This window comes from Pseudochaenichthys georgianus, chromosome 5, assembly GCF_902827115.2.
Source record: "Pseudochaenichthys georgianus chromosome 5, fPseGeo1.2, whole genome shotgun sequence".
NCBI lineage: Eukaryota > Metazoa > Chordata > Actinopteri > Perciformes > Channichthyidae > Pseudochaenichthys > Pseudochaenichthys georgianus.
Window position 1 is genome coordinate 16043145 of NC_047507.1, and position 24723 is coordinate 16067867.

Consider the following 24723-nt stretch of genomic DNA (forward strand, 5'->3'; position numbering starts at 1 on the left):
TTAGTTCGTCTATCTTCCCTGTCTGGAGGTTGAAGTCTCTCCGAGAAGTACAGCGGGAGGACCAGTTTCAGGGATGTGTGAGAGGAGATTATCTAATTCCTCCAAGAAGTCTCCCACGGCGCCTGGTGGACGGTAGAGAACAACAATGGTTAATTGTATAGGATGGGTTACTGTGACGGCATGGAATTCAAAGGTGGAAGGAGTGAAGTTAGGTAGCTTGAAGAGGGAAAAGCTCCATTTGGGAGAGAGCAGGAGACCAGTGCCACCTCCTCTGCCAGTGGGTCTGGGTGTATGGGAGTAAGAATGTGCTGTGGAGAGAGCTGCTGGGGTGGATGTGTTGAATGGAGTAATCCAGGTCTCAGTGAGAGCAAGGAAATCCAGGGTCTGCAGGGAGGCGTAGCCAGAGATGAAGTCAGCCTTAGGAACAGCTGACTGGCAGTTCCACAGGCCGCCTGAAACTAGATGTCGGATCTCAGTGGAGCATGTGGGATAGACGAGAGCAGGCCGGTTATAGCGATTAGGAGATACACGGGGCCAGTGATAATTGCGAGAAGACACATGAACAGGAATGGAGAACATACACATGATTATAGCATGAGGGGCTAGAAAACTAAATAAAATCAAATAAAACACCAGCGGTAATTAGCTTAATCAGAAGAGGATTTGCCTCCTCTTTGCCACCCTCGTGACTCCCGCAGGACTCTAATGTCTTTGTCAGTCTTTGTCTGTCTGACGCTCCAGGAAAGAGCTACCTAAAATGGAAGCCTGATTGCTGAGTTCTCACAGCTGTGGGGCGACGCCCCTCTAATTAGTTAACTCTCTACAGGCTTGAGTGCCCCACTGAGACCTGTGTAACAGGTTCACTTGAGCAGATCTGAGATTTAAAATCTCTCAAAAGCGCCGTTTTAGCTACAATAACTACAGAATCAATCAATCAATCAATGTTTATTTATATAGCCCAATATCACAAATGTTACATTTGTCTCAGTGGTCTTCACAGTGTGTACAGAATATCAGTATGACAATACGACACCCTCTGTCCTTAGACCCTCACATCGTACAAGGAAAAACTTCTGAAGAAAACCCAGTTTAAAGGGGGAAATGGGAGAAACCTCAGGGAGAGCAACGGAGGAGGGATCCCTCTCCCAGGACGGACAGACGTGCAATAGATGCCGTGTGTAAATTGAAAAGATAATACATTTGCAACATAGGTAGTCCAAATGTTTGGAAATGCATGTGTGTATAATAGGAAGATGAATCCACGAGGATATCCATCCAGGACCGATGATCCAGGACCACAGCCACGACTCAAGATCCAGCGCTCGCGATCCAGGACACAGGACCGCAGGATCATCCATGACTCCGGATCCCAGCGTATATAGACACCAAAAAGAAAGACATTTGGGGAAGCTGAGTTAATCGGAACATGAGAGTACACAGGTATAGACAGAGAGAAGGAAGAAGTAAGATGTCCCCCGACAAACTAAGCCTATATCAGCAAAACTAGGGGCTGAATCTAATCAGCCCTAGCTATAAGCTTTATCAAAAAGGAAGGTCTTAAGCGCACTCTTAAAAACGGATAGGGTGTCTGCCGCCCGAACACAAACTGGAAGCTGATTCCACAAATGTGGAGCTTGATAAGAAAAGGCTCTGGCTCCCATTGTACTTTTAGAGATTCTAGGAACAACCAACAACCCTGCATTCTTGGAACACAATGCCCTAGTAGGACAGTAGGGTATAATGAGTTATTTAAGGTAAGATGGCGCCTGCCCATTAAGGGCTTTGTAGGCGAGAAGAAGAATTTTAAATTCTATCCTGTGTTCTATAGGGAGCCAGTGTAAGGCAGCCAGAACAGGAGTAATGTGGTCCCTTTTCCTAACTCTGGTTAGTACACGAGCCGCAGCATTTTGAATCAGCTGAAGCGACTTGACTGACTTCTTGGTACTCCCTGATAATAAAGAGTTACAATAATCCAGCCTAGAAGTAACAAATGCATGGACTAGTTTCTCTGCATCGTTTTGAGGCAAGATATGCCTGATTTTTGCAATGTTACGTAGATGGAAGTAGGCGGTCCTTGAAATTAATTTTATGTGGGCGTTAAAGGATAAATCCTGATCAAATATAACACCAAGATTCCTTACAGTCTCACTGGAGGCCAAATTAATGCCATCCATAGTTAGTATATCTTTAGATAATTTGTTTCGTAGATTCTTCGGGCCAAGTAAAATAACTTCAGTTTTGGTCGTGTTTAACATCAAAAAGTTTAAGGTCATCTACGTTTTTAAGTCCTTAAGGCAGTCTTGAATTTTATTTAGATGATTAATTTCATCAGGCTTGATTGATAAATATAGTTGAGTATCATCCGCATAACAATGAAAGTTTACAGAATGATTCCTTATAATATTGCCTAACGGAAGCATATATAATGTGAACAAAATAGGTCCGAGCACTGAGCCCTGTGGCACTCCATGGCTAACTTTGGTTTGCGTGGAAGATTCATCATTAACACGTACAAACTGAGAGCGTTCAGATAGATAGGACCTAAACCAGCCTAAAGCAGTTCCCTGTATGCCAACTAAGTGCTCTAGTCTTTGCAATAGGATATCATGGTCGATAGTATCAAATGCAGCACTGAGATCGAGCAAAACAAGAATAGAGACAAGTCCCTTGTCTGAGGCTATTAGAATGTCATTTGTGTCTTTAACCAGAGCTGTCTCTGTGCTATGATGTGTTCTAAAGCCAGACTGAAAATCTTCAAATAAATCATTGTTTTTTAAGTAATCACACAACTGTTTTGCGACCGCTTTCTCAAGAATATTTGAGAGGAACGGAAGATTAGAAATAGGTCTATAGTTGGTTTCCGGGAGCTGTTGATAACACTATACTGGTCAAAGGCAAGAGGTCATTAATTTTGTTTCTAAGAGTAACAATTTTATCGTTAAAAAAGCACATAAAATCATTACTACTGAGTGCTATGGGAATAGAAGGCTCAATGGAGCTGTGGCTCTCTGTCAGCCTGGCTACAGTGCTGAAAAGAAATCTTGCATTATTCTTATTCTCATCTATTAATGAAGAGTAGTAGGCTGCTCTCGCTTTACGCAGTGCTTTCTTATATTCATTGAGAGTAATATGCCAAATTAAACGAGATTCTTCAAGTTTAGTGGAACGCCATATCCTTTCAAGTTGTCTAGACTTTTGCTTTATTTTGCGGGTTTCGGCATTATGCCATGGAGCTAATCTATGTTGTTTTATTTTCTTCTTTTTCAAAGGCGCAACAGAGTCTAATTTTATTCGCAGCGCATCTATAGCACTATCAACAACATGATCAATTTGGGGTGGTGTACATTTTATATAAGTTTCCTCCCCTACATGCAGACATGCTATCGAGTTAAGTATTGGTGGAATCTCTTCCTTAAATGTGGCTATAGCACTAACAGATAGGTTTCTGCTGCAAGAGCTTTTGACTAATGCTTTGTAGTCTCGTAATAGTACTAAAAAAGTTACTAAGAAATGGTCGGATAAAGCAGGATTATGCGGTTCGACTAATAGTTGCTCAATTTCAATACCATAAGTCAGAACAAGGTCGAGAGTGTGATTATAGCAGTGGGTTGGTTTATTTACACTCTGACAGAAACCAACAGAATCTAATATAGAGTTAAATGCAACAGTAAGGCTATTTTTATCATCGTCAACATGAATATTAAAGTCACCTACGATAATTACTTTGTCTGTTTTAAGAACCAAAGTTGATAAAAACTCAGAGAATTCTGATAAGAATTCTGAATAAGGACCTGGTGCACGATACACTGTAACAAATAAGATTGGCTACAATTATACAGAATAGAATAAATGAAACAAGAATATAACTTACAGTGGTTGCTGCGTCAATAGGTAGTGTCGTCACCCGGTCTAGATGCACACTGTAGGTAGGTTTATTCAAATATCTTGGAAGGATGTATATCAATCTCCTTATTTGGATGACCAACTTCCAGTGTTGCATGCAAATGTATGCATGCAAAAGCAAAACTGAGGTGAATGCAAAACATGAAAACAACGAAACTAATTTTCAACTTGTGGTTGTAGGCCTTCTTCAACCAGTGAAGTGGCAGTTTACGTCCATGCCTGCCTAGACTCAGATTATATATAGTAGAGATTATGAAGGAATTTGACAAAATGTATTATGCTGTTGAATTGAAATTAGAGTTATCCCTATTGTAATGTTTGGCTCCTGTAAAAACAATTTCAGTCATGACTATGTTGACTTCACTTAGAGATTATTTTTACACAAGGACTACAAAGGATTGATAGAGGGCTCTGTAAAAAGGTGCCACGATATTCACCTGCAGCTCAATATTAGCAGAACAAATGAGCTATCAGAGAAACAGGTAGTCCTAGTTTTGAACCGAGAGGAAGAGATAGGGTGGACTCATACAACCCATATAACTACCAAATCAATACAAAAAAACAGACCTAGACTCACTGAATCTGGCCAAATGTAAGATATGGTGTCCATCTCTCCCTTCTTTTCCGTTGTTGTGGGCAATATTTTGTTCCAAAACCTTTTATTTCACATTGGATTTTTACCTTGGACTTGGATATAAACTATTATTACTTCATAATTTTATCCTTTAAGACATTTGTGTTCAATTGTGTAATAATGAGCCTATTAATTATTGAGGAATGGCCCAATGCGTGTTTTGTGAAGTCACAGTGACTTTGATCTTTGACCTCTGATGTCATCTGTTCACCGAGTACAACTGGACTTAAAGGAGTTCCTGAGATATTTTCTTCAAGAGCATGAAGAGGGCAACCCAAAAACATAAGCTCTCAAAACCATTAAAACAATAATAATGAATTACAATCAATCTTATATATAATTGTATATATTGCTATTGTATATCAAGTGTTCCCATCAAGCAGGTTGGTACTTATTAGTGGTTTTCATAATGGCACATGTTGTATACCTTTTCCTTAATGACATTATAAGCCACCCACAACAAGTAACATTTGCAAAGTGATCCAATGTGAGGTGTGCTGTAATAACAACTCAGGATGCAAAAGGTGTGCTCCCCTCCTGCCAGATGAGCTAGACCAAAGAGAGTCAAATAGCAAACCACATACAAATATCAGTCAAATACCCCGGAACACACCTTGCATGACATGCATAAGCATAAACACATGGGGCAAAGTGAGTTTTCACATGCCGTGCTTTACAAATGAGACAACCAAAATGCAAAATAAATTAATGACTGTGTGTTACATTTTTATTTTATGTCCACTTGTCCACTGATGGAAATAAAGGTCAATATTGTAAGGACCATTTAAAATAATTAGCAGTTACTTGGTATTACACCAGGTGGCCAAGGTGGGGCGGGGCCAATTGTACCTATTTTGCTTTGGGTGTTTCAGGTGAGTTTGCACACAACAACTGATGATCAGTCTCTTTTCAGGCTCTGGCTTAACTGCATCATGACAGCACATTGGACCTTTCTGGTTTTGTGCTGTGCGATCAGACTGAGCTACAGTGAGGATCCACCCGAATGGTTTCAGAACATTTCAACCAGTCTCTTCAACTTGCCAGGGGACATCATGCTCGGAGGGCTCTTTCAGATTAACCTGCTCTCAAGCGACCTCAGCCAGAGGACGGAGCCTGACAATATCAGCTGTGAAAAGTAAGACAATTCAATTTTAGGAAATTAATAAGCCAGTTATTTTGTGATATTGCACCAATATGTATCATTAACTTGAATAATAAAGCTTATTTTTGTTTTTTCTGCCTGTGGTCCCACAGTTTAAATGAGGCTGGCCTGGGACTTGCTCTAGTAATGAAATATGCAGTGGACGAAATCAACGCAAACCAAATTCTTCTCCCAGGAATGAAGTTGGGTTATGAAATCTATGATACGTGCAGGGAATCTGCCGTCATCGTGAAAGCCACCATCTCATTCCTCACTGCAAAATTCAACAAAGCGCTATCTGTGGAGTGTAATTACACGGACTATGAGACCAGCATCTCAGCTGTGATTGGTCCTATAAGCTCGGAAATGGTGTCGGTCATAGGAAAGCTCCTGGGATTCTTTATGATGCCACAGGTTTGGTTACAAATATGTCTTGTCATTTGTCCACAGACATCAACGCCACAGGCCATATTTGCTGTTCTTCAAACAAGCAGTGTCACAGAAAAAACGATTATTTGTTCATTGGCAAATATCAATTGTTACAAAATGCATCAACATTGGAGCATTGCTGGGTAACTTCAGTGTGGTACAAATAAGTGGTATAATATGACTTTTCTCCCTCCAGGTTAGCTTTGGTGCCACCAGTGACAAATTCAGTGACAAACTTCTCTACCCGTCATTCTTCCGCACCGTGCCCAGTGACAAATGGCAAGTGAAGGTCATGGCGCTTCTGCTGAAAGAGTTTGGGTGGAACTGGGTGGCGGTGGTGGGCAGCGACGAGGAGTATGGACAGCGAGGTGTGCAAGAATTCTCCAAAATAACAGAGAATATGTCGGTCTGTGTGGCCTATCAGGGGCTGATTCCAGTGTACACCGACCCTGGACCAGCAATCACTACCATCATCGACAACATCAATGCAACTAAGGTCGGAGTGGTCGTGGTGTTTGCTCTCGCAGAGCCAGCTGCTATATTTTTTAAAGAGGTTGGTGAATAACTTTTGAAAAGTATTGCATGTTAGTGGTTGATAGTTTATATGTATTTCAGTACAAATGATCCATTCCAATTTACCCCAGGTCATCAGGAGAAATGTACGGGCTGTATGGATTGCAAGCACAAGTTGGTCCATCAATAATCAACTGACTTCCCTGCCCAATATCCAAAAAATTGGCACCATCATTGGATTCATTGACCAGACACAGACTCTGGATGAGCTCACTGCCTACACACAGGTGCTCTTAACCAAACTGAGTGATGAGAGGGCAAATATGTCACCTCCAGCACCAAAGTCTAAAGTCAACTCTAAAAATCCCTGCCCACAATGTTGGAATTTGTCACCTGCTAACATTAGCTTGGTGACTGAACCTGTAGTGCAGCGCACAGCTTTCAGTGTGTATGCTGCCATCTACTTTGTGGCTGAGGCACTGCACAACCTGCTGGGATGCAATTCAACTGGCTGCTTGAAGGAAACCAAAGTCTATCCCTGGAAGGTGATTTCTTTTGAGTGATTTGTAAAATAGACACATTTTTAAGTTCGTGTGTGTTGGAGGAGGGGCTCTCTAAGGAAGTGGCAGATTTTCTCCGGTTGTGTATTTTCAAATTCTAGCGATCTCGAGCCGGTTTCTTAAACTTACCTACCCCACCTTTAACAACATTAAAATTAATTGAGGAACAATATCTTTCTTTTGCAGCTGTTGGAGGTTTTAAGGAATACATCTATAGACATAAATGGCACACATTTACAGTTTGACATTAACGGCAACCCAAACCGAGGGTACGATATTATTGAATGGGTTTGGAATGATTCGAATTTAGACTTCGTAGTTGTTGGAAGCTGTAAAGAAAAACTGTTCATCAACAAAACCCTCTTGAAATGGCACACTCCAAACTCTGAGGTAATACAACACATGTTTTAAATGTATGTTCATTCGGGAATATGCATACTTTTAATTTGTGGTTGAATCCAAGATGATAATAAACTGGTTCTGGTTTCTGTAACTATAATGCAACAACTTTTGCAGGTTCCTCAGTCCAAATGCTCAGCAGAATGTGGGCAAGGCCAGGTCCGCAGAGTCAAAGGCTTCCACTCCTGCTGTTTTGATTGTATTGACTGCTTGGAAGGCACTTACCGGGAGAATGAGGGTAATGTGTTACCTGTCAAATACCTGATCCTTGTATGAAGGAATAGGAAATAATTATTTGGATTAGCGTTATTGGCTTCGCTGAGAGCTAGAGCTTTTTATTTTAGCTCAGCATGACTGCAAACATGAAAAAAGAGATTGGCTTATGCGAACGTAAAAAAAATGCCCAAGAAGCTAATTTACATTTTCACACATGTTCACACATACAGATTTTATTACCTTGGGGTAGACCAGGTTAAAGGTTATCCCCTGTCTCCCCTGTTCACTGCTAAGCTTACCCAGTCAGCTGCTTAGTGTTATTTCTTTAATGATGACGAAATCAAAACATACATCAGAGACCATAAGGGTTTTATTTAATTTGTTGATGGAATTCTAATTAATCAAACCAATGTTCTTGTTGTGCTTTCTGACTTATAGAGGACACCCAGTGCACTCAGTGCCCTGATCGTCAATGGTCTTCAAACAACAGCACTTCCTGCATTGATCCCAGTTTTGAATATTTGTCCTGGAATACACCTGAGGCTCTGCAGTTGACGCTGGCTGGGGTGCTGCTCCTCATTTGTCAGGTGTCAGTTGGCGTGGTTTTCCTGAAACACCGGGGATCCTTTATAGTAGCTGCCTCAGGGGGAACCCTGAGTTTTGTAGCTCTGATAAGCCTGATGGGAGCTTGCCTTAGTCTGGTGCTCTTCCTGGGGCAGCCGAGGGACATGGTGTGTCATCTTCAGCTGCCCCTCACCTCCATTTTCAAGACAGTGGCCATCTCCATTATCACTTTCATCTCATTACAGGTGGGTAATAACGTGTGACGTACATTACTTTCCTGTAGAACAAATACATAGCACACTTGTAATGATGCTGCAAACCCTTCTTTTTGTACAGATACTCTACGTGACAGAGTTCCCAAAAATGGCCGCCTCTCACCTGCATATACTAAGAGGCCCTGGAATCTGGCTGTTTGTGCTTGTCTGCTTTGCTGTGCAGGGGGCTCTCTGTGGCTGGTTTTTGGTGGAAGGGAGCACACTGTCTGAATATGTGGCAAACCTGAAAATAGACTTTGTGAGATCGTTTCTGACATGTCCAATATCCCCCTTGATTGGATTTGCCCTAATACAGGGTTTCAATGGTGCCATGGCTCTTATATCATTCATGTCTACCTTCATGTCAGCAAAGCCTCTTCATCAGTACAACCTTGCCAGGGACATCACCTTTGCCTCCCTAATCTACTGTGTGATTTGGGTGAACTTTATTCCAATCTACATAGGGTTGAGTCACAAGGACAGATCTATTGTCCATGTTTCTTTCAACCTGGCAAGCAACTTCGGGTTAGTGGCAGGTTACTACTTTCCAAAATGCTACTTGCTGTTAAGAAAACCTGAGCTCAATACAGCAGAGCACTTCTGTACCTTCCTTGAGGGCGCCCCGCTAACTCAAGCTCAGGAGGAACCACAGCAAGAGCCAGGGAAATAAACTGAAGTTGTAATTACAAAATCTCAAAGACATGTAACACATATACTCAAATGTACACTTATTTGCTTTATATGTTAAAGAAGGAGTGAGTAACATATAATAGGGTGATTTGGGCTTAGATATAGGCTATGAAGCATGATGTACACTAGGCTATAATAATAACGTGATATGAATATTATTTACCCAATACAAATGTGTTTAAAAAAAGGTGTGTCTTATTTTTCCAAGAAAGAAATGCAGAATTTTTCCAATAATATTCATAAAAATGGAAGGTGTATTGTTGTCCTACTGATTAACTGTATTTATAAACTACTACGTCGATTTGGTGTTACTGTGTCCCATGACAAGGAAGCTATTGAAAAAAAGCTAAAATCATTGTTCAATAAAATATGTTTGATAAATCCACTCATGACACATTAGTCAGCCTCAGATTTATCATAATGTTATAGTAGTAGGCCATTTTCAATTATATGGCACAGAGGTATTGAGCATTAGTTTTGTGTCACTCAAACGGTAATTTATTGTTGGTCTCTAAGTAAAACCAATGTGGTTAAGATGGTCATTTCACTTTCCAAACTACTACATTTTAAAAGGTGTTGAGAAGAGACTTGTTCTCCAGCACTCAACTTGGCTGTAACCTCAGGGACTGCTGCTCCCAGGGCACCTATAGCAACAGTTGCTAACAACTCAGGCTGCTGTGAGCCTGTTTTGTGTCCTGGGACGTGACACTCTTACTTTAACTGGTAAGATTCCATTTAATTTTTCCATAACAGCAGAACGTTTTTGTATGCTTTTCATATATCAGTTCACTTTAAGATAGCTAAATATATAAAGTCTTGCAGCTTTTTTGTTGTTTAGTTTAGCTATCGGATCCCTATGTTCAAGGGCTATTTTCAAAGCAAGAAGAACCAAGGGGGGTGGATGTCTGAAATGCAGTTTCAATGGTTCTGTTGAGCCACTGTGGGAGACAAAAAATGTCGACAGTCAAGATATCTGCATTGCAAAATTGGCATTTGAGGTTATGTGATTTCAACAAATTAATCCAGGGAAACATAGATTGAACACTTGATTACACACATTGTGGAGGAATAGACCATTTGTTTCCTTGTGATATGAACTGGATGAGCTCAGAAACATTAAAGCCATACATATGTATTGTTCAATGTTATTGTTTGATGATGCAATACAATCAAAATATGCATCAACCAAGTACCAAAACAACATATTTCAAATGTATGTTACATGTAGATAATAAAGACAAATAAATAATTGTAGACATTTCTCACATAAACTACCTACTTAAAGCCAATGTGACAGACAAAGTTGATTTCATTTTTACCTACTATTAAGACTTACTCTAGAGATTTATTATGCAAACAATATCAATCAAATGCTACTTCCAGGCAATCCAGAAAACATTTCAAACGTATTTATTTAAACTCATATTTGAGGCGCTATATGAGACTAAGATTGATCAAAGTTAATGATCAGATGACAATGACAGTTCCAGTTTGCTGTAAATAGCCTCAATTCACTTTTTATTTGTATCCAAAAAGCCCAGTGTAACCATGCCTCGAGGAAGATTGGCAACAAGTGCCCGCTCAGATGGCAGTGATGTGGATATTGATGGTACAGGTAATGTTGGTTATATCGCTGTCATTTACTAGTAGATGCTTATACTCTCCAAGTAATGTTAGTATGTCAGTATGGTTGACACAGTTGTAACATGCATGATTTAATTTTTCTTTAAAGCAGAATCAGAGATAGCCAAACTACAGAGACAGTTCAGGATAATGGAAGGAGATCGGCAGGCCTACACCATTCAGGCCCGGGAGCAGATCCGCAAACAACAGTGAATAAGCACTACACATACATCACATTGTTAACAGTGAATGTCTGGTGTTTTTTCTTATATTTGTCTGATTGCTTGTTAATGTGATGTGGATGAAGGCAGGAGATGGAGAACCTGCTGAAGGAGCAGGAGGAGCTGAATCGAAACCTTGGTGCTTGTAAGAGCTTGTCCCGCCAACAGCAGGACAGCGAGGACACCCAGAGTCTTCGTGCTCTGCTGGGGCAGAGAGACATGCTAGAGGAGGAGCTGTTGAAAGAGAAGCAGTGTCAAAAAGAAGTAGAGAAAGAGGTGAATTAGGTGTAAGTCATATGATATTTTACATTTAAAGTTTGCTGTTATTTTTAGTCAAAGGTCACCTATTGTGCAAAATCCACTTTTTCATATATTTTATACATAAACATGTGTCCCCTCTGTGTAAATACATTCTGAAAGTTTCAGAAAAAAAGATTCGGTCACTTTTTGTCCTGATCCATTTCTATAAAAACCTGTCTTAAAATGAGCTGATCAGATTTTGCCCATTTTATGATGTCATAACGATTTTTTGGCTTGTGTAACCATTAGCCAATAACCAACCAAGGTAACACCCGCCCCACCTTATCCGCTGAATCTCCTCCTAGAGCACCAATAGGCGCTTTCACACCAAGTACTTTGCCGTAGTTCATGAGAACTTAGTTCATCAGAACTTAGTTAATCAGAACTCTTTAGTTCTCAGCAGATCAGATCGCAGATCATGTTCACACCGGAATAAGTCCCTGATATGAGGGAGGATTAGGCAAATGAAGCCGCTGACGGCTAATGCTAATAATGCTATTGCAAGCAAATAAAATGGCGGCTTCACAAAACTTTTTGGGAGTTTTACGGGGCGTGGTTTGCAATTCGCCCAGCCAATCAGAAATGGGAACCTTTTTCTCACATGAAAGTACCTGCTCTCTAGCAAGGACTGAAAAGGGGGTGGAAAGGTTCTCATGAACTAAGTTCTAGTTCCGAATTTTTTTGGTGTGAACTGTCAACGCAAATTATCGGAACTATACTGGGAAAAGTACTCCGGTGTGAAAGCGCCTATTGTGTTCTTTTTAACCAAATATCTCTCAGAGGGCCGTGGGGAGTGGAACCTTATTTGCATCTAAAGTAACAGACAGAGAATCAGCACTTTTGAAACAGGGCTGAAACAGAGGGGATTATGGGATGCTACAATGCATGATCTGTTTGGTATTTTGAGCCAAACACTTCAGAGATGTTTTGTATATAACTGAGAGCTATAATATATTGATAAAAAACAGTATAATAGGGGACCTTTAACAAACACAGTTTATATCGTGCATCTGTAATGTGGGCAGGTTGCAAACATGGAGTTAAAGCTGGCAGAGCTGAGAAAAAGTGATGTTAGTGGTGGTGATACACAAAGGTCTGAGCTACGGCGGACTCAGAAGGCCATACGCACTTTGGAATACAAACTGGACAGAGTGAGTAAAGAAAAATCATTAAATCCAAATACCTAGAAAACAGATAGATTCCTGCATAGTATAATTTAAAAGTTATGTTGTTTTTACCCATGTTCTACGTCCTGTCCAGTCTTTGACTAGCTTCAATGAGCAGCTGACCAAAAACTGCCACCTGAGAGAGGAGCTGCAGACTCTTCATATTGAGCGCATTCGTTTCCAGCAACTACACAACAGGCTAGACAAGGTGAGAGGTCACATAACAGATGATCCATAAACAAGTTTTCTTACAGTTTTTAAACACGTCTCTGCACTGATTCTTGTGTATTGTAGGAACTTTACGATGTCCGCAAGAAGATAGGGGAAACTGTCAACCTGTCCACTGCTGCCTACGATGCAAGGTCAGATTTGAGACTGTTGTTTGTGCATAAATCAGCAAGATATCACGTCATGATCTTGGTGGTTGAATGTCTCATTTGGAATCCTTTCCACTTTAGGGTTGAGGCTCAGTCCAAGATGACCATGATGAGGGAGAAGGCAGTGAAGGACCTGGCGCAGTACAACGCTGAGATGAAGGAACTGGAGAGGGTCATTGCACATGAGTGCATCTTGAAAGAGTTCATGTCCACCAAGTGCAGTGAGAGGAGCGGGCAGGACGAGGGCCATGAGCTGGGACACAGACAACGTGAGAAACAGACACTGTTTATGACAAAGATGTATAATTATGATAATGGGAAAGTGTAAATGATAATAAATGCTGGTGGAAGTGATACAATTATGTTTACTCAGTAGAGAATATCACCAATTATCATCTTCTGCCTGGAAGTGTTAATGTCTTAGTCCTTGTAGCTACTGGCTCTATAGCATTACTTAATTTCCGTTTATTCTCACAAAAACTGGGTTTGATACCTAATATTTGTCCTCATGTCTATCAGTAACATTTATTATATGTTTTGATGTTTATATGATTCTTTTTCAGTGAGAAAATATATAAACAAAACTTCTTTAGAGTACCACAACTGCCCTATAATGCAACATAATTGACACACTAGCAAACAATTATTTAGGATTTTACTGTCGAAGCAATTAGATGGATGCCAGAGTTAGTGTTGTATTACAACAGAAAAAGATTATAAAAAAATTTGAGAGAAAACTTCCTGTTGGCTTGGAAACCAACATGTTGTGAAACAGTACACAACGTAATTGTTACGATTATTGTGTTATGTCACGTTTTCGATGTCTTGGTTTGGGTGTTTTGCTGTTCTCCCTGTCATGTTTTCCTCTGGGTATATTGTCTGGTCCTTTTCCCTGTGTTTTTCCTCCCGTCGTTAGTTTCCCTGGTGTGTCTAGTTGTCTGATTGTTTTCACCTGTGGCCCTTGTGTTTCTCCTCCCCTGCCCGGCTGTGTCTCGTCTTGTGATTACCCCTCCCTGTATTTAGTCTTGTCTCTTCCTGTGTTCAGTGTCGGTTCGTCTTGTGTATTGACGTGGTCTGCGGTGAGTGTTCTGTGTTTGTTAATAGTTAGCCTTGTAATAAAGGAGCTATTTTTTGTCACCTTAATCTGCATTTGGGTCCTGCTTCCTGCACACACCGTAACAGTAATAGAAACAAAATGATCCTTTTCACAGCGATTGTGAACTTTCAGCCATTGGCAGTAAAGATACGAATAGAAAATCTACAAAAAATAATACGATACAAGACTTTGATGAACAGATGCATAAATAAGGACAGTCATAGTAGTAATAGAAGATAATAATGAAAGGTTTTATTTAGGATTTCAAGCTTCATTCATTACTCTGACAGTAAACTTGATTATACGTTCTCATCTAACAAAATATTCTTTTTTGATCCGTATATTTTTACAACACCTCCGCTTCTCCGTCCCGCGGGCCCGCCACCTACGGGAAACAGCGATGGGGTCGGGTGCGCTGCCAGAAGGGTGGCAGTGAAAGCGGAGGGTCTCGACGGACCAGACCCGGGCGACAGAAGCTGGCTTTGAGGACGTGGAACATCACCTCTCTGGGGGGGAAGGAGCCGGAGCTTGTGCGGGAGGTGGAGCGTTACCAGTTGGATCTGGTTGGGCTCACCTCTACGCACAGCGTCGGCTCTGGAACCTTACTTCTGGATAGGGGTTGGACTCTATTCTTCTCCGGAGTTGCTCAAGGTGTGAGGCGCCGAGCGGGTGTGGGGATACTCACAAGTCCACGGTTGGGTGCTTCGTTGTTGGAGTTTACCCCAGTGGACGAGAGGGTCGCCTCCCTACACCTGCGGGTTATGGGGGGGAACACTCTGACTGTTGTGTGTGCTTATGCACCCAACAGCTGTTCAGAGTATACAGCCTTCTTGGAGACCCTGGAAAGAGTCCTGTATGGGGCTCCTGAAGGGGACTCTTTAGTCTTGCTGGGAGACTTCAACGCACATGTGGGCAATGATGGAGACACTTGGAGGGGCGTGATTGGGAGGAACGGCCCCCCTGATCTGAACCGGAGTGGTGGTTTGTTACTGGACTTCTGTGCTAGTCATGGATTGGCCATAACAAACACCATGTTTGAACATAAGGATGCTCATAAGTGTACGTGGTACCAGAGCACCCTAGGCAGAAGGTCCATGATCGATTTCGTTATCGTATCATCGGACCTGAGGCTGTATGTTTTGGACACTCGGGTAAAGAGAGGGGCGGAGTTGTCAACTGATCACCATCTGGTGGTGAGTTGGGTCGAGTGGCGGGGGAAGCCTCTGGACAGACCTGGTAAGCCCAAACGTGTAGTTCGGGTGAACTGGGAACGTCTGGAGGAGGCCCAAGTTCAGGAGACCTTCAACTCACACCTCCGGCGGAGCTTTTCAGGCATTCCTGTGGAGGTTGGGGACATTGAACCAGAGTGGTCGGTGTTCAAAGCCTCTATTGCCGAAGCCGCGGCGGGGAGCTGTGGTCTCAAGGTCCTAGGTGCCTCAAGGGGCGGTAACCCTCGAACCTCCTGGTGGACACCGGTGGTCAGGGAAGCCGTCCGACTGAAGAAGGAGGACTTCAGGGATTTGTTATCCCGGGGGACTCCCGAAGCAGTTGCAAGGTACCGACAGGCCCAAAGGGCAGCAGCCTCATCCGTGGCCAAGGCAAAGCAGCGGGTGTGGGAGAAGTTCGGAGAATACATGGAGAAGGACTTTCGGGCGGCACCAAAGTTGTTCTGGAAAACTGTCCGACACCTCAGGAGGGGGAAGCAGGGGACCATCCAAGCTGTGTACAGTAAGGATGGGACATTGTTGACCTCAACTGATGGAGTGTTAGGGCGTTGGAAGGAAAACTTTGAGGAACTCCTGAACCCGACAGCTCCGCCCTCTATGGTAGAGGCAGAGCTGGAGTATGACGGGGGATCAACAACAATCTCCCGGGGGGAGGTCACTGAGGTCGTTAAACAACTCCACAGTGGCAAAGCCCCGGGGGTGGATGAGATCCGCCCAGAAATGCTGAAGGCTCTGGGTGTTGAGGGACTGTCATGGTTGACACGTCTTGTCAACATTGCGTGGAAGTCGGAAACAGTACGGAAGGAGTGGCAGACCAGGGTGGTGGTTCCCCTTTTTAAAAAGGGGGATCAGAGGGTGTGTGCCAATTACAGAGGCATCACACTACTCAGCCTCCCCGGGAAAGTTTACTCTAAGGTACTCGAAAGGAGGGTCAGGCCAATTGTCGAACCTCAGATTGAGGAGGAACAATGCGGATTCCGTCCTGGTCGTGGAACGACGGATCAGCTTTTTAATCTCGCAAGGATCCTGGAGAGGGCCTGGGAGTACGCTTATCCGGTCTACATGTGTTTTGTAGACTTGGAGAAGGCGTATGACCGGGTTCCCAGGGAGTTACTGTGGGAGGTGCTGCGGGAGTATGGGGTGAGGGGGTCTCTACTCAGGGCCATCCAATCTCTGTACTCCCAAAGCGAGAGCTGTGTCCGGGTCCTCGGCAGTAAGTCGGACCCATTTCCGGTGAGGGTTGGCCTCCGCCAGGGCTGCGCTTTGTCACCAATCCTGTTTGTAATATACATGGATCGGATTTCGAGGCGTAGTCGTGGGGGAGGGGGTCTGCAGTTCGGTGGACTAAGGATTGCACCACTGCTTTTTGCAGATGATGTGGTTCTGATGGCTTCATCGGTCTGCGACCTTCAGCACTCACTGGATCGGTTCGCAACCGAGTGTGAAGCGGCTGGGATGAGGATCAGCACCTCCAAATCTGAGGCCATGGTTCTCAGCAGGAAACCGATGGACTGTCCACTCCAAGTAGGGAATGAGTCCTTACCCCAAGTGAAGGAGTTCAAGTATCTCAGGGTCTTGTTCTCGAGTGAGGGAGCAATGGAGCGTGAGATGGGCCGGAGAATCGGAGCAGCGGGAGCGGTACTGCAGTCGCTTTACCGCACCGTTGTGACGAAAAGGGAGCTGAGCCAGAAGGCAAAGCTCTCTGTCTACCGGGCCATTTTCGTTCCTACCCTCACCTATGGTCATGAAGGATGGGTCATGACCGAAAGAACGAGATCGCGGATACAAGCGGCCGAGATGGGTTTTCTCCGCAGGGTGGCTGGTGTCTCCCTTAGGGATAAGTTGAGAAGTTCGGTCATCCGGGAGGGACTCGGAGTTGAGCCACTCCTCCTTGGCGTCGAAAGGAGCCAGTTGAGGTGGTTCGGGCACCTAGTTAGGATGCCACCTGGGCGCCTCCCTAGGGAGGTGTTCCAGGCACGTCCAGCTGGGAAGAGACCAAGGGATAGACCATAGGACCAGGTGGAGGGATTATATCTCTTCGCTGGCCTGGGAGCGCCTTGGGATCCCCCAGTCAGAGCTGGTTGATGTCACCAGGGAAAAGGAAGTTTGGGGCTCTCTGCTGGAACTGCTACCCCCGCGACCCGACCACGCATAAGCGGGAGAAGATGGATGGATGGATGGATGGATATTTATACATTAAAAACATTTGAAAAAATAATCTTCTTTTTTTTCCTTTGACCGATGTCATCATAGAATATGACAACAGATATTCAAAGCTTTTTTTTGGAACCCTTATTAAAAGATTCAGACATATAGAACCGCCTAATAATAATGATAGTATTGTTGACAGTGGTGTTTATACAGCACCCACGAAATTGTGCTAATGCTGATGTTTGTCCCAGTGTCAGAGCTGAAGGAGCAGAGAAGGGTGGACTCAGGGGAAGAGTCGCTGGATGCTTTAGATGAGGTGTTCCAGAGAATAGAAACAGTGACGGGGGAGGACAACCTGGACATGCTGGTTACCAGGTTCATCCAGGGTAAGTCTGACCAACACAACCTGAATACTTCACTCTGATGTATACACAAACACAGCAGTGGGCCCTGAAACCCATCATTATTACTCAAAAACCTATTGCTTATCTATAGACAATAAAACCATAATGATCATATTTGAATTTCATTACATTAAATAATTGCTCTGTCTGATAATTCTTCTAAAACAGTCTCAGTTTAGAAGTAAAAGTATCTAATTTTTTAATTGCTGTTTTGCTGTGTAGTTGAAGACCAGAACTTTGCACTCTTTAACTTTGTAAATGAGCAAAACAATGAGGCTGAGGCACTGAGGGATCGGATCAACCAGGTAGGTTGTCTCTATTTACTAATTTCTTACATTTTTACCTTAAAAACGGACTTCAAAGGAAAGTTTTCTCAATTATTAAAATGTAGGTAAAGGGGAAATAGTAACCTGTAGTATTCAGTGTGGATACATTGTGTAGGTTTATATCATTACTATATATTTAAATGTCTGTCTCTTACTGTGTGAATGTGCAGACACAAGAAGAGATAGAGAAGTTTGGAGTGGCAAGTTTGCAACAGGAGCAAGATCATCGCTCTCTGCTGAGAGACATTGATGAGCAACAAAAAGAAACGGAGTCTCAAGCTGAGGACTATGAGAACCAAGCCAGCATCATGAGCAAAATCCTGGAGCAGATAAAAACAGGTTTGACAATCATTTATTTGACAGGTCTGTATGATTCCAGTTACTTTCAATAAATAGGTAGGGTGCAGAATGTCAGCTGGATGCAAAAATGTGTCTGCAGGCAGGCAAACAGTTCAATGTGTTTTTTTTCATGGGTTTTATTTGTGCAGTCATTTTAAGCAAAACATATTTTCCCTAAATTCTGTATCAAGTTATATAATTTTTCCAGGCAAGGTCCCAGATTTTGATGATAAAATCAGTGTCATTTGAATAAACTGAACTTTCTTTTAAAATGAGTCATCTGTTTACATGCGTCACAGTTGTAAACATCAGTCTTTTTTCATGCTCACTCAGTAAACAACATTTGGTTAAAGCATGCAATATCATTTTCATGGATCGGAAGCATCTGTATCGTTTTGTTCTTAAACAGCTTGTAATGGGCAAGGATTAAAAAAATCACTTTGATCCTCAGAAGTTTCAAATGTCATCGTATCTAAACATCCTATAACGAGGCTGTGTTGGGGGGAATATGGCAGTTACTGCTGCAGAGAGCAACTTCCTCTATACAAAAGAGAACTTCAGAGTGGGGAACTTATTTTAAGAAAGATATTTTGACTTGCAGTGAAACAATTAACAAAGGGGATTTCTATATTTAGGTTTTAAAGGTCATACTCGTGCCATCGTACCTCTTTTAACCCCTTGCTGTAGGGATGATATAGATGTTATGAATAAAGTATTGGGTTTTTATTTACAGAAACAAAGATTTTAACAATGGCCAATGGTCCTTTGTCAGTATTGAAACCAAAAGTATACTGTGTTTCATTGGAGTCTTAGAAAAATAGTGTAATAGAGTAACTGGAAATTATGAGTAAATTACAGACTCGTAAAATTCAGTTTTTTCTGAACTACACAAAATGCGGCATGTTAAGCTGGATATTTATCACACAACTGGTTTCTCCCATCTCCCAGGGGTGAACGGCATCTTCTCTGAAATAGAGTGCGATCGCTCAGTGATAGAGGATATGCTGGGCTCCTCTACAGGGATCAGTGAGAACAACATCATGTCTTACCTGGGCCTTGTGGAACAGAAGACTAACGAGCTGCTCACCATACAAGCATACCTCACTTCTAAAGTAACGTGTCAGCCTGGGGTTCTGTTCTACCTCTTCTTACATGTTGTTTTTCTACCCTGGAGTATAATGTGCCTCTGTATTTGTGTCTCTTAAAGGATCTGGAAAAGGACTACAATCCAAAAGACTTAGCCAAATTTCTTCTGGGTCAAAATCCTGAACTTCTTCAGCAGAGTGTTAACATAAATCCTGCACTTAACAGGTCAGCCTTTGTGCTAATATTCATTGTGTTTATAATGAGTAATGAATTCAAACACTTTGAACATTCGGCTGATGATTGTCTGTGTTTGTTGGACTCAGTGTGGAGTATGATGCCGAAGAGTCTCCTGTAACTGATGAGGAAGAACGACCACTTTCACAGGGGGAACTACGCAGAAAAATAATAAAAGGGGTCGGTGCCAATCCTACACTTAAGTGATTATTTATTCTTTGGATTTAACTTTTTCAAAGGACCTCCTTCATTTGTCTTGATGTAACCCACAGGTCCTGCAGAAGGAGAGTTCGGCCCGCCAGGCAGTAACCAAAGCCTCAAAGATAAGTCAGCAGTTTGATGGCAGACGACGCTCGCTGGAAGACCCACTAATCTGACACAGTGAACTCATCAGTGTAGTTAATATTCACATTTAAAAAAATTAGATCCTTATAATCATTAAGGCCTGCTTTCATTGTTTAACGTAAGATAGATCAGTGGAGGCAATGACCGCTGATGGAACAAGCCTGATTGGCCATGTTGCAGCTTGCAGATGTAAACATTTAGAGCTTAATTATGTTATGTGTATGTCACCTTGTATGATGAATCATTGGCATGGCCTGTTCATGGCCTGTATCTTGTTGGGATTTGTTAAGTTGGTACTAATTAGGTTTGGAGCTATAAAGATGTCTCTTCAGATTCTGGTAACCAGCTGTCCTTTTGACGTGTGACTTGCCATCTGGCTTTCACTATACAATCTGGTCTCAGTAAAGCCCTCCTGCACTAGCAGCGCTTCATTACATGAAACTGCTGCGATGCTCAAACGAAAAGGTTGGGGGCAGCAGAACCTTTTGTAATTCTAATTGGCATGCTGAGACTGTTTCCAAAAGGAGGCGAGGAGCTTCTAGTGCTTCATTGAACAGTGAACACACTTATTTTGAACACATTGGGTGGAATACTGATAATAATGATTGTTTCTCTCTCATTTATGTTTGGAAGATTAAAATAATGTATTCAGATTTTGATGATAAAATCAGTGTCATTTGAATAAACTGAACTTTCTTTTAAAATGAGTCATCTGTTTACATGCGTCACAGTTGTAAACATCAGTCTTTTTTCATGCTCACTCAGTAAACAACATTTGGTTCAGGCATGCAATATCATTGTCATGGATCAGAAGCATCTGTATCGTTTTGTTCTTAAACAGCTTGTAATGGGCAAGGATTAAAAAAATCACTTTGATCCTCAGAAGTTTCAAATGTCATCGTATCTAAACATCCTATAACGAGGCTGTGTTGGGGGGAATATGGCAGTTACTGCTGCAGAGAGCAACTTCCTCTGTACAAAAGAAAACGTCAGAGTTCTTATTTTAAGAAAGATATTTTGACTTGCAGTGAAACAATTAACAAAGGAGATTTCTATATTTAGGTTTTAAAGGTCATACTCGTGCCATCGCACCTCTTTTAACCCCTTGCTGTAGGGATGATATAGATGTTATGAATAAAGTATTGGGTTTTTATTTACAGAAACAAAGATTTTAACAATGGCCAATGGTCCTTTGTCAGTATTGAAACCAAAAGTATACTATGTTTCATTGGAGTCTTAGAAACATCTAAAAGAAGAGAAAGTGATTTGACAGAAGTATACCTGTATAAACAAGAAAGAGATATGAGTCATCATTATGTTCACTATCTAGCTTGAGTCGTGTAGTTTTAATTAGCTATTCTGTTAATGGTGTTTTTTCCTGGGGGGGTGAGACGTCAGCAATTTTGGGAAGTAAGACTGCTACTCTGTAAACATTTATGACTGATCGACCGATGACTTGGTTTGCTCTGGATAATCCCCCTTGCAGTCTGAACTGTGTGGGTATGAAAACAGATTATCAGAGATAAAAGGGCGCTGTGGAAAAGCAGAGGGGCGGCGGTGGTGGGAGATGAGATGGAAGAGGCTGCCTCCTTTGAAATACTACTCTCACTTAGCCCCCTCCACTCCCAACAAATTCACTGTGCACACGGCTCTCTGCATTGCCATAGAAACCTTCCTTTTAATCACAACAGAAACCTCATTTCCTACTCCTGACAAAGAGTGCTCATTGCCTGTAGAGACCGCCTTCATCAGCCATTTCCAAGGCCCACCTCCTGCAGCAGCCTCATTTACCCTTCCCTCTCCATATAAGCACATTTTGAAAATGTTCACTTCCTTTAGTTTTCTCTTCCATTTTTTTTATTGCACCATTGGCTTTGCACTGTAATCCCATGTCATTTAAGTCTTCATTTGTTTGTATACGCTGCAGGCTGTTGACATATCTGCCTTTAATTCAACTCGTCCTTATTACAAAAAAGTAATAAGCCAAAACGTTCATGCAGACACTTCCACACCCAACTGTACAAACAAAAACGTGCATGTACAAGTAGCATTTCTCCACACTAACATGAGAACTGAGATTGTTTGTGGTCTGATCCTCATCAAACTGTTACACCTTATCAACTGCAACTCCTTGTCCTGTTACTCACAGCAATCTTCCAGTTACCCTCTCATCAAACTAAAGCTCTAACTTACTTATTTTTTCTCAAGATTTTTTTGTCAACTATCACACTATAGGCAAAGTTTCTAGTTGAACACTCTCCACTTCCTGTCCCCGGTCTGGTTCTGCTTTGGGACTAAGTGTGGTAGCACGTATTAAATGCATTGTTCCTTTTATCTCAGACAGGACTGTTATCTGGATGTAGAAAGTACCCTGTCCTCTGTCTCTCTCTGTTTGTTTATTTGGGACCTTTGCCAGGTATTTCCCCAGCCAGTCTGCCTGCACCCACAAGGCTCCCTCCCCTAGACGCACGCCCCACCCCCCCTCCTTCTCAACTCTCACACCCTCCCACCCTGCCATAAATGTTGCTTAGCAACATTAGAGCTGTACATTTTCCAGCCAATCAAATTAATGAACACATTTTCGAACAGAGGTTGACGAAGGAAGAGCACTTTTTTAATGTTTTTTCCTTCATTCATTTCTTCTTCAATTATGGGTTGCAGGTGGCGTCTTTCTGCACATACACGCTTTAGTGAGAGAAGTGAGCCTTTGATTATTTTCAGTGTCAGTTCATCCCCAGCATACTAGCAGTGCACCACTGGGTGGCAGCAGGATCAGTTTCTCTGTTTCAACACTGGCTGTAAGATTTTTCTTACTGCTGTTGCTAAGCAATCCGGACTCCCATACCTTACCTGTGAAACATTTGTGATTTTTCTAGATGTCCCTGACACCATTTTGTCTTTGTTTTCACCATTTTGAAATAGACTCTATTTGAAAAGAAAACACATTTTTGTTGCACTTCCAAAATATATCATTACAATTCAGATCACTGCAGAGACAAAGACTGTGCAGACAGAATGAATGAAATACCCACTACAGCTGACTACAGCTCATCAAGCAGGAGGCAGGAAATGTGCTCTTGAGTGATTAGGCCGACGGATCTTCTCTTCCACTTTACCAGCAGAGGAGAGATCCATTTACTCTCTGTGCTGATATGTTGTGCAGCTTCCTGTTTTCTCAGTGAACAAATCTATTGATACGCGCCGTCTGCTGTGATGTTTCAGACATAATCCAGCTGATCAAGTCACATTAAGATGTTTCTTTATGTCTGATTAGTTTTTCTTTTTTTACACTCTCCAGGTCCCTGTGTCCCTCCCCCTCCTTGATCCCCCTGTGTGTGAGTCCCTCATCTGAGCTTTGGTTGCTGTGCAGATGGCTCTTTGTTGGTGCTTGACAATGGGTCTAAGGTCAGTGTGCTTCATGCCATCAACACACTCAAACTTCTTCACTCAAGCTGTCTGGTCGCTTTATATTTTTGTTTATCTAAAATTATTCTCCAGAAAACAACAGGGTTCACGGTTATATTGTGGTCTAAAATTAAGAGGAAGTTATAAAACCGCAGATGTAGCATAGAGGTAGCCAGGACCTCTCAGGCTGTAAACCGGTTACCAGTGTCAGCATGTTTTCACTAATCTGCACTACATCTAGGTCCTTTCTTGTTAAAGTTTTTATATCCTAAACAGGCCTTTGTCAGTTGAAGACAAGCTTTGAAGCATTTCTGAACCAACCACACAACAGAATATCAGATCAGCCAGAGAAATAGAAATGCAAATCTACCATCTGTTCTATGATCCCAAACCAAACCTTGTTCATCATTCAAAAGCTAATGCAATACTAACACATAGCTTAACCCTTAATAGTAATTCACTGGAAGACTAAATACTATGTACATTCAAAATAGAAGACAATAAAACTGTTAGGAAAGCTCTCTCCAAAAGATAAGTGCAAATTACACATATAATAAAACATCTCTTTTTAATGGATAATGCAGCTGTCATTCAGAAAACATAGAGATTTAACACTCCAATCTTTACCATCCTCAAGGATCACATGTATTTGCCAATATACATACAATTATAAACCATGCCAGAAACATGATGTTATGTTTAATCTTTGTTAGAATATGTTTTCTCATAGCAGGCCTTCAAAGTAGAGGGCAGTGAGGTCTTCAAGCCAGTTTACAGCAGGAAGGAGCAGGTAGACTAAAAGGCGGGAAACAAGGAGAAGGAGGAGGAGCAGCAAAAGGAATTACTGGAAATTTCCACTTCTCGGGAAGAGGGGTGGAGCTGTAAAATGTGAAGTAAATAAGGTAGTACTGTTGAGGAGCGCAAAGGGAAGACCTGCTTCTCGTGAAAAAGAGTGCAAGCAAGGCATGCGAGATCTATGCAAATCATTGTAATTTAAGGTGATAAAAACAAGATAAAACTTTAAAAATCCCTGATGCCATGATAATTTAGCACCAGCAATAAAAAGTAGTTCAGTTTAAGGTCATATAACAGTATAAATAGATGCACATTGTTATAAAAGG

General features: G+C 42.0%; 2 protein-coding genes across 5 annotated transcripts; both read left to right on the forward strand.

Moving 5' to 3' along the window:
* The first annotated feature begins 5469 nt into the window (after window positions 1-5469).
* Window positions 5470-9283, forward strand: tas1r3 (taste receptor, type 1, member 3). Its single transcript, XM_034082168.1, has 8 exons — window positions 5470-5672; window positions 5792-6092; window positions 6304-6660; window positions 6752-7165; window positions 7367-7570; window positions 7697-7817; window positions 8234-8604; window positions 8696-9283. The coding sequence occupies exons 1-8, from the start codon at window positions 5470-5472 to the stop codon at window positions 9281-9283; spliced, it is 2559 nt and encodes an 852-aa protein (XP_033938059.1).
* Window positions 9284-9963: 680 nt separating this feature from the next.
* Window positions 9964-20901, forward strand: odad1 (outer dynein arm docking complex subunit 1). Of its 4 annotated transcripts, none has more exons than XM_034082841.1 (15): window positions 9964-10026; window positions 10840-10918; window positions 11036-11135; window positions 11234-11423; window positions 12473-12598; window positions 12708-12821; window positions 12908-12975; window positions 13072-13259; window positions 17715-17849; window positions 18090-18172; window positions 18364-18532; window positions 19481-19644; window positions 19740-19843; window positions 19942-20032; window positions 20125-20901. In XM_034082841.1, exons 2-15 carry the CDS (start codon window positions 10852-10854, stop codon window positions 20227-20229), a joined length of 1704 nt encoding a protein of 567 aa, XP_033938732.1. In that variant the 5' UTR covers window positions 9964-10026; window positions 10840-10851; the 3' UTR covers window positions 20230-20901. The 4 variants fall into 4 exon arrangements, with proteins under 4 accessions (XP_033938732.1, XP_033938733.1, XP_033938734.1 ...); XM_034082842.1 differs by having other exon boundaries at window positions 11039-11135; XM_034082843.1 differs by having other exon boundaries at window positions 10840-10912.
* Window positions 20902-24723: the final 3822 nt, after the last annotated feature.